This window comes from Apus apus, chromosome 1, assembly GCF_020740795.1.
Source record: "Apus apus isolate bApuApu2 chromosome 1, bApuApu2.pri.cur, whole genome shotgun sequence".
Classification (NCBI taxonomy): domain Eukaryota; kingdom Metazoa; phylum Chordata; class Aves; order Apodiformes; family Apodidae; genus Apus; species Apus apus.
In genome coordinates this window covers 168451726-168461379 of record NC_067282.1, presented here as the reverse complement: position 1 = coordinate 168461379, position 9654 = coordinate 168451726, and the positions used below count along the sequence as shown (strand labels likewise).

General features: G+C 43.9%; 1 protein-coding gene across 1 annotated transcript in view; it reads left to right on the top strand.

Moving 5' to 3' along the window:
* The first annotated feature begins 8701 nt into the window (after positions 1-8701).
* LGR5 (leucine rich repeat containing G protein-coupled receptor 5) overlaps positions 8702-9654 on the top strand; it is an 88968-nt gene continuing 88015 nt past the window's right edge. The window contains exon 1 of the mRNA XM_051621911.1: positions 8702-8919. Within this exon, the coding sequence (XP_051477871.1) occupies positions 8702-8919 (218 nt within the window). The remainder of the gene's footprint in view (positions 8920-9654) is intronic.

Here is a 9654-nt window from a genome sequence, read left to right as displayed (position 1 = left end):
CCTCAAAATAAACTGTGACATTTTGAGAAGTAAATAAACAGACATACCCCGATCTGAAGATTGCTGAGCACAAAGGTAGAAGAGTAGCATCTGATTTGACTCAAACTCACCTGTGGATAACATGTTCCTGCCCTAAAAAAAGTTGAAGATGATGCTATTATTTACATGCGTATACATAACATAATGCATAATCTGACAATTTATCCTGAAATGCTGACACCGTATGGAAAGGGCAGATCTTGCCCTGTTACAAATGAGTCAAGCTGCAAATTGTTGAGAAGACAGAAGTCTGAAGCAAAACAAGAGGACAGCTGCATTCTGCTTGACCACCCACAAGCAACACAGTATCCCTTATGAAGTCTTCTCTTCCCAAAAAAACAGTTGTTTTAAGTATACTCCCTAAAATCACCAGCCAACAGATCCTGACTCTCATGACTTCTTTCAACATAGTATTTTCTAGAATTCTGAATTAAGCATTAGCATTTTTAATATTAAGTGCATATTTGTTTCACAGATTAAGATGTGTTTCCTGAAAAGGAAAACCTATATAATGGAAATGAAAACAAAGAAATACAAATACATTGCTTTTGACTTGGTCCTTTTGACACTCGTTCCAAGTGGTCAAACTTGAAAGTAATTATTTTTCAATACAATGCATTGCTTTCTCCTTTTGTAATTTTCTTTCTCTTTGTAAATTTTAAGTTCCATCTGTTTTTACCATTGTTCACAGAAATATTTCAGAAAAAAAAAGATAAACTTGACCAAATGCTGCTTTCTATACCACTGCTGCTTCTGACAGGTTCCAAGTGGCATTAGACCAAAATGATTAGTACTGATTTACTTTCAACCTTCTGTTTCACCTATCTCAAGGGCTCTTATATTGAGCCAAATGCAGACCAAAAAATGTACATGAACAGAATATACTAAGCCTGGGCTTTTCATGTTCCTGCCAAAGTTTCCTGTTTCCTGCATATAACTTCTCCGGGCTCTGCTCTGCTGTAGCAGCAACCCTAATCACAATCAATGCAAGAATACTTTTGCATAGCAACCTTGATTTAACTATCCACAAATATATAAATTAATTAATATACTGCTTTGAACCACCTTCTGGAGGAGTCTATTACTCTTAATAAGCTTCAGAGAGATGCCTGAGAGATTAAATTTGGGTGGTATGAACACTCTCTCCTCGTCTTCTACAGTCTCCACTAATTACTACAGAAAAGTAGCCAAACGCTCAGAGGCCCAGGTTAACAGATATGACTATATTGGCTTCCATGAAACTGTACTCATTCTGTATTACTGAGAATCTTGCCTTTTCAGCTACTACAACAAAATTAACCTCACTCTGGATTTGCAGAAGTTTAACAGATCTGAACCAGGTCTATAAACTATAAATTATAACTTATTTCAAACACTCTTTTAAAAAGAAAGTCCTGCAGCAACCATGCATTTTTAGATTTCAGTGCTAATGGCAGCAATTAGAGGAATATTCAGCATGGGCAACTGTATTGGTCTTATTAGAGGCTCTTAGGTTCCCTGTGTGATCTCAATGGACACAGAGAAGTGTTCTCTCAGCTTGAAGGCAGGGGCCAGCAAACGCCTTCTGCAGGTACCTCTTGGTCTTCAGTCATGACAGATAAAGCTAAATGATGCAACACCCTGTTCCCTGCTTTTGTGGAAATGCTTTATCTCATAGGTCTATGCTGACAGCCTTTTAAGGTGGGGGTTATAAATAAAAAATTCCTTCAAATATGTTGCTTGCCTCAAAGGCAAACACATCCCAAAGTAAATGTGCCTGCCCTACAGTGAGGTAACCAGCTTTGCCAAGGCACAGAAGAGCAAACATGTTACTGTTATATAAGGCCCTGACTCTGACATTCAGTCCAGAAATGTATCTCTATCTCTCAAAAACATTTAATGCAAATACACAGCAATTCACAGACTGTGAACACTATCAAGAGCAGTGGTTGTAGAAGAAAGGACATAGAAACTTCAGAGATGTGTATTTCAGTGAGTTTATTGCAGGTACCAAAAATTCTTGCCTTTCTCTTGCATTTTTTTTGTGGCCCACCTTCCTTCTTCTTCTTTATAAAGTCCTCCTTGTCATTCCCCTGCTCTAAATCTTCTAATAGTTTTGAGTGTCCCTATTCTCTTTTTTAAAATACAAGAGATTCTCCAAGTCATCCACTCTTACCTTCCTATAAACATGTGCTGCAATCATTCTTCCTCTCTTTGCTCCACATTCCCCAGCATAAGGCTCCTTCTATCTTCAGTTCCTTGGCAGCTGTCAGCACACAATCCCACTTTTCCTTCCTGCTGGTTTCTCAGTCCAAATTTTTGACCAGTTCCCTACAGCAGGGTTCCAGCATGTTTGCCAGCCATGCAGAAGAAATAGCATTTCTTGTACATCCATGTAAGCACTCTATATGACCTGTGTCACTGGCAGGCTGTAGTGGAGCCTCTGTGCGTGTGCTGAAGCTCTCAGACCTACATTTTGCTCCTTCCCTCCCTTTGTGTCCCTCTGCCTTACTGCAGATAGGACAGCATCAACTTCAAAGAGTCCAAAGAGGTGGGTAACGAATCTTGCCAGTGGTACAAAGTGAGGATGAACCATGTGAGCCACAAAAGCACAGACATTTCAACATCTGTTCTGATTAACTACATACTAAAAAAAGCTTTGTTGATTAATTTTCACTGGGCAATATGCAAATAGTTCACAAAAACCTCTTAAAAAAGGAAGTCCTATAAGGTATTTCCTGTTTGATTTGTCCAAAGCCCTATTCAAGAACAGGAAAAGCACTGTTATCAGAATGATGGAGATATTTGAAATGTTTTGGTCTTACTCATTAATGAAAAATTCTTGACTGCCCTCTTTGCAAAGAAATCTGCTTTTTCTGTGCTTACACCTCAGAAGCCAAATACACAGAAAGAGATAAAAATACAGACCTCTCCCCCTTCTGGAGAGGAATTTACAGGAAAACAAGGTATTACACCACATCTAAAGCCTTCCTACAATTTGTCACAATTAGGTGCTTCTTTCTTAGATGTATTTCTTCCTTTTGCCTGCCAGCTGATCCCAAAATGACTAGAACTATTACAACCACCACAAAAAAAGAAAAAGAAGAAAAAAAAACACGTTATGGTGACCTCCTTCAAACAACAACAAAACAATGTAATCACTCATTATGCAGTATCATGCAAATACACTTCAAAAACCACAGGAACCCCAGGGTGTTTGCCACACAGACACAGTGGAAGAAGGAAAGATGAAAAGAATTGGACAGAATTTCTATATGAGCTGCTAAATTAAGAAATTACTCTATGCATGCACATGGTATGTATCAACTCTTGTCTTTTACCCAAAGAACGCAGATCCCCACAGCACGTAGAGGACACAGAAACACATCATGCATCTCCACACGCACACACATTCAAAGGTTTTATGTTTTACAAGTGTTAAGGAAAAAAGCAACACCAAAACAAACAAACAAACAAAAACAACTACAAACAAACCAACACCTGTAACCCTCTATAAACTGGAGTAAACTTCCTCACAGATGTGGAAGTATAGACTTTCCATGGGAGTGCTGAAGTTTTGTTGCATTGAGTGAACAATATTTTTGAGACCCTCCTCAAGGTCCCACCAAGAAGCACTGAAGAATGCAGCACTCTCTGGACTTACTACTGTGCTGTAATGAATGGTAATGCATTTTTAAATGTTTGACACTGATAACTGCTATTATATGGAACAAGTAGCTATTGATTACTTACGTGGGGTGATAAAGCAAGGTCCCAAGACTGTGCAATTCCAGAAACTGCCAAAGGGGTTCATCCCTCACAACGTGTCCTACCAAAACTCGTATCTTTCTTTCAGTCTCTTCTAAGAAACATTTGAGCCCACCTGCCATTTAGGTTCAAACCTACTCTGTGTTTTCCTGTGCATGTAAAAAGAGGACAAATCAGTTCAGAGACCTGTTGCAATGATTTACTGATTATCAGAAGGCACAGTTAAGACCACAATACAAACACCTGACTAGAGGAAGGCTACAGCTGATTTGACCTGCCTTGCTGCCACACTCTCATGGGTCACAGTTCTTAAGAAACTGTATCATGGCTGTTGATATGGTTTTCTAGGGCTATAAGTGAGATGAGCTTTGAATGGCCAGCTAGATGTAGCCTGAGAAGACTGATAAGTCAAAAAGAGAGCTCTTTTCTGTTTTCAAATATTAGTTGTTCTGCTACAAGGTATTACTTCTCATCTAAGGCCTTGCTATTCTTCATGTACCTTAATAGATAGCTTACATATTCTCTTCTTTTAGTGTTACATGAGACATATACGGATAAGGTAATAGACCATTAAATGTCAACTTTAAAAAGCAACCTTTAAAGTACTCTTTAAAGCACATAGTTTCTGTATTGGTGAAATATCCACTTAATGCTTTTGCAGCCTGGCTGTAATTCCCTAAATGCATGTCACATCCACTTCAACTCAAAATAATCAAAGCTTTTCTTCATATAGCTTATTTGCACATCTTCACTCTAATACATGGAGCTTATTTTCTAAACAGGGGATTACTCTAATGATCAGCTTTCATTCCCTCCAAACAAACAGTAAATCTGCATTCTACATATTTACATTTTTTCCTTGTTTCTTTTCCCAAATGCCTAGCTATTTAAAAATGCCTGGGTAATCCTGACTTTTCCACTAATGTTGCATGCTTTAGTATCAGATATTTTCTGATTAAAAATAAAGTTCATGTCAGCATTTGCTTCAAAATTATATGGATAAGTCAGCTGTCACTGTATGAATTGTAACAGTAATAATAATTCTGCTTTTCTATTTTTGTCCCTTCTTCTCATCAGCAACTTGACTATTGAAGAATACTTCACGTGAACCCAAGTAAATCTTACCTGTCAAATGTTTGATCTTGGTCCTACCATCACACTACAGAACTGTTGAGGGAAGAGTGCAGCTAGGTGGCAGTGTGCCAAGCAAAAGAATCAATATTAAAAGACGATTTCTAAAGATGCACGACACAACATGCCTTAAATAGCATGAAACCTGGACAGAAACAAGTTGATTCACATAATCCACAGTATTATTGGGATTGACAGGCTGTAGCCATGTGGTAAATTGGGCCAGGGCAATTAAGATTCCCATATTTCTTTCCACTTCTAGGGGTGACTGCTCTAACAATCCCACATTTTGGGGTACCAGCATTTATCATTATGTAAAACAGAAAAGGTTCTATCTGCCCTGGTCTAAAGAACATGACTTGGCTTAATGAAGTGATGTAAACACATGCAGGAATGTAAGATCCTCAGTGAAACATGATAGATACATGATGCAAATGAATGTGAATGCATGCTGACAGGTAAATACAGAAACAACACAGCATACAAATATACTTTTGCTGTATTTATAAAAAGTCTATATAGTGATAAATCTTAAAAGACATGCACCATTCTCCAGGGCTAGCCAGAATAAAAGGATAAATCAGGTGTCCTGCAAAGAGGAAAGGATCCTTCTGCACAGATCAGTGGGCAGCTGCACTACTGGTCTACAGTAGCACAGCTTAGTGGCTAGTGGAACTTCACACTTGCCCAATGAACCCTTTCAGTAAAATTACTTGAACATGTCCAGTGAATAATTTCTTCCCCAACAGGTAGAAAAAGAAATCCCATCCTGCACAAGAACCTTATTTTGTCCACAGCCTAACCACAAAGCTGTACTGCCTTCTAGGAATTAAGCTTCATTCATAGACAGGAAAGGGAAAAACAAGCTATATTCAACTGTAAACTACCTCATCCTTCACTACTGTCCTTTTGACTGCAGCCTTAATATTTAAGCACTAGCTGCTACCTTTGCTAGTGCAGGATCTGTTAACATTTCTGCTTTAAACTCCATTTTGGCTGGAACAACTCAACACTTCAGGATTCAGCATTAATTGCCATGGATAAACACTCTTTTGAAAAACTAATTCATCCAGCTGAAGCTTACAAAACAGAAATAGCAATGAATATTTTGGATATTCGATTTTCTTTTTACAGACCTATATTTTAAAACAAGCTTTCACATAACGTTTAAAATCTGTCACGTGCTACGTAACAATCTAAAAGATGCATGCTAAATATATATCTGCTGTGCATTCTTGACATAAGCTTTTCTGTGCTAACAATACATGACACAATGCATCGTTTTGCCTATTTATATGTAACATTCCACGAAGATATATTTTATCCTGATAAATTTCAGGCTGGAGGGTCATCACATTGTATATCATGTTCAGAAGACAGGTTATTTTGTCTATCAGGAAGTCAAGAAGAGATTCAAGAGAGTGCTCTGCTGAGATCCCTAAGGGGTTTGGGTTTTACTACCTTGATGAAAGCCAAAGACCACTGATGGCTGTACCATGGATGTCACTCCAAGTGACCAGGACATTACGCTGAACTGTCAGAACCTGCAGGAAATCCTTCTGTTCCAATGGCCTTTTGGAACAGTAACAGCACCTCCCAGAGACGTTACCAAACAGATGTTTTTCCTTTTTTCTTTAGGGAGAACTAGAGACCTATGAGAAACATGAAAAGGAAGTAACTCTGTGACCTAATTTAAATGTACAAAGGTAGGAATTATCCATATCCATTTCTATAAAATCCTTCTTTGAATCTTCAAGCTACTCTTCTTTCAAAAAACCTTCAAGTACAATGGTATGTAAGTAAATTAAATATTTCAAAGAAAGTCCCTAGCTGAACTAATGTATTCATGCAAAATAAAAAGCACTCAAAGGAGGATTTTTACAGCTAAACCCTCACTAATAATTAATCTATAACTTCAGATATCATGCGCAAGCTGATAAATCCTCAACAGAAAATGAACAAACAGTATACACTTTGCTTTCTAGAACAAATAAAACATGTAGCCTGAGGTTATATAAATACTATTCCACTACTGTTATGAAAAATATTTACTTATTTGCTAAGTACAACTATTCTGATGTCTTTTGGCAGCAACATCATGCAGTACAGGTGCCTAACAGAAACTATTTCACTCTACAAGAAAGTAAAGTATTCATAATTTATTGAACCATTAACATGTACATATTCAGCACAGTGTGAAACTTCTTAAAAGACGTTAAATTCAATGATTAAAGTGTTGCTGCTTCACATGGACATTAGACATGGATAAGAAACAGTCAGAGGGTTTTGGGGAAATAGCCTTCTGGACAGGTATCATGGTACATAATGAAAAATCCTCTTCCTGTAGAATTTTTCTTCTCAGGTGTTTCTTCAGGACATTCTATGCTTTGAACCATTGTTTTTATTAGTTTAGGATAAGGTGATGCTTGAGGAGAGGTTTCCCAGCAGCCCCATGGGCCTAGATTTATAAAACATTCTGGTCTGTCTAACCAGCCAGACAGCAGATCCCTTTTTTATTATTTTAAATAAAGCACTTGAGCTCCGTTGCAAGATCCTTCTGCAGCTCAGATTACATCAAATGATGGGCCAGAGGTGAGAACAGGGATTATAAACTGGGTAGAACATAAAAGCATGCTTTTTTCCGGCCTTTTCATTAGGCTGTCATTTTAGACTTAATTGTAGATTCAAAGACAGTGGTAGCAGAAAGCCTTTAACTAATGCTCTCCAATGCATACCGAGTAGCCCGACCTACCATGCAGTCACCAGTTTAAACAGGAATTGGGCTGGGGCTGGATTATTAACTGGAAGCTGGTCCCAAGTCTGGAGCTTGTGGTCAACAACAAAAAGGTTGAAAGAGATTGCCATCCTCACCTTTCCCTTACCATTGGCTTTGGCACACTTAATCACAGAAGACTTGTGTGAAGGCAATTTTCCACTCAACGGGAGGAGCAGAAACCTTTGGCAGGAGGCTGGGTGAGAGACAGCTCAGGAGCCTTTCAGTGGCAGGCTCCCTGCAAAGGCTGTTTACCTTGGCGGCCGGTTGCTTTCAGAAAGCTGCTCCCTCTTGTCAAGCCTGTAATTTAACTGAGTGGGAGCAAGGGAAGCAAGTGGATCCCCATCTCTGAACAGGACCACCGCCCACCACCGACTGGCTTTCCGCACCAGAATTAACATCTGGGATAGGAGCCCCCCACTTCCAGCCCAAAGAGGGACCTTTATCCCACCACCTCACAAAACCCCCAGAGCCCTCACATGCCAACCGACTTAAAATACAAATGCAGGAAGGAGTGCGGGGTGGTGAGGACAAGGTTCTACTGCAGCATGCCATGCCCAGCCGCCCGCCCCGCCGCCTTCCAGAAACGTCCACCCGTGCGCCCCTGCCCCGAGGGGAGATGACCGTCCTGAGGGGAGATGACCGTCCCCAGGCCAGCCCCGGCCTCCGGCGGCCGCGGGCCCTCCGGGAGGGCGGGGATCGGGGGGACCCCCCCAGCCTCCCGCCCCCCCGCCGGGCCCGAGGCCGCCCCCCCCCCGCCCCGCTCGCACGGCGGCGCGGGCAGGGCCCGGCGTGCTGCGGCGGGCAAGGCTGGGGCGGCGTCAGCGGGCGCACGGTGCCGGCTCCAGGGCTTTAAAGCAGCGTGTAAGCTGAGATGCTACCACAGACAGCGGCGCGGCGGCGGCGGCCGCAGCAGCTCCCCGAGCCCAGACGGGCGCCCGCCTTTCGCCCCTGCCGCGCCGCGGGGCATGAGAGCGGCCGCCCCGCAGCTCTAGGCATCCCCTGGGTTCCATGGCGACGTCCCGCGGTGCCTGCGCCCTCCTCCTCCGCCTCCTCCTCCTCTTCTGCCTGCCGGGGCTGCGGCGAGGGGCGCGGGGCGGCGGGCAGCGCCCGGGGGGCTGCCCGGCTCCGTGCCGCTGCGAGCAGGAGGGCATGCTCGTCCGCGCCGACTGCTCCGACCTGGGGCTCACGGCTGTTCCCTCCAACCTCAGCGTCTTCACCTCCTACCTGTAAGTGTGGGCAGCCCCCGCGGGCGGGCCGGGGAAGGGGGCACCGGGGGCCGCCCCCGCGCTGGCGGCTGCGGGGCGGCCCCGCGGGAGGGCCCGGGCCGGCCCCCGGCGCTGACAGGAGGCTGGCGGGGTCGGTGCGTTGCCGTGCCGCTGCCTGCAGAAAACGCCCGACTTCAAATAAGTTCCTAATCGCTTTTTAATCAGCGGGCGGGTTGTAAAGCGTTTACGGGTATCTCGCTATCTCGGTGCCCGGTCCGGCGCCTGGAGGATCGCTCGTGTGATGTGCCGTTTCGAGGGTAATTAAAAGCGATTGCAGCAGCAGCAATTCGATTAGATCTGCAGGGACGTTATCTTCACCTTTGCTTCCCGGGACAGGGCTTTGAACTGCGATTGCTGGTGATTTAATCTTTAACAGATCTCCCCTCGGGCTGAGGAAAGGCAATAAATACCGCCAGCTCCCGGGAGGCGGGCAGCGCGGGGAGGGAGGCTGGTGCTGTGCCCGGGCGGCCCCGCTCTGCCTCCGCGGCGGGCAGGTGGCTCTGCCCCGCACCGGGTTCGGCCGGCGGGCCCGGCCCCACCGGAGCCCTCCCTCTGCCTCCGGGTGCCCGCCGCGCCGGGCATCCGCGCCGGGCCGGGCTGCCGGGCTCGGAGGCTGCGCTGCCCGTCGGGCGCGCAGAGTTGCAGCGTGTTAGGGACAGGGACGGCGAGAGCGGAGAAACTTTGTGTGGACAAAAT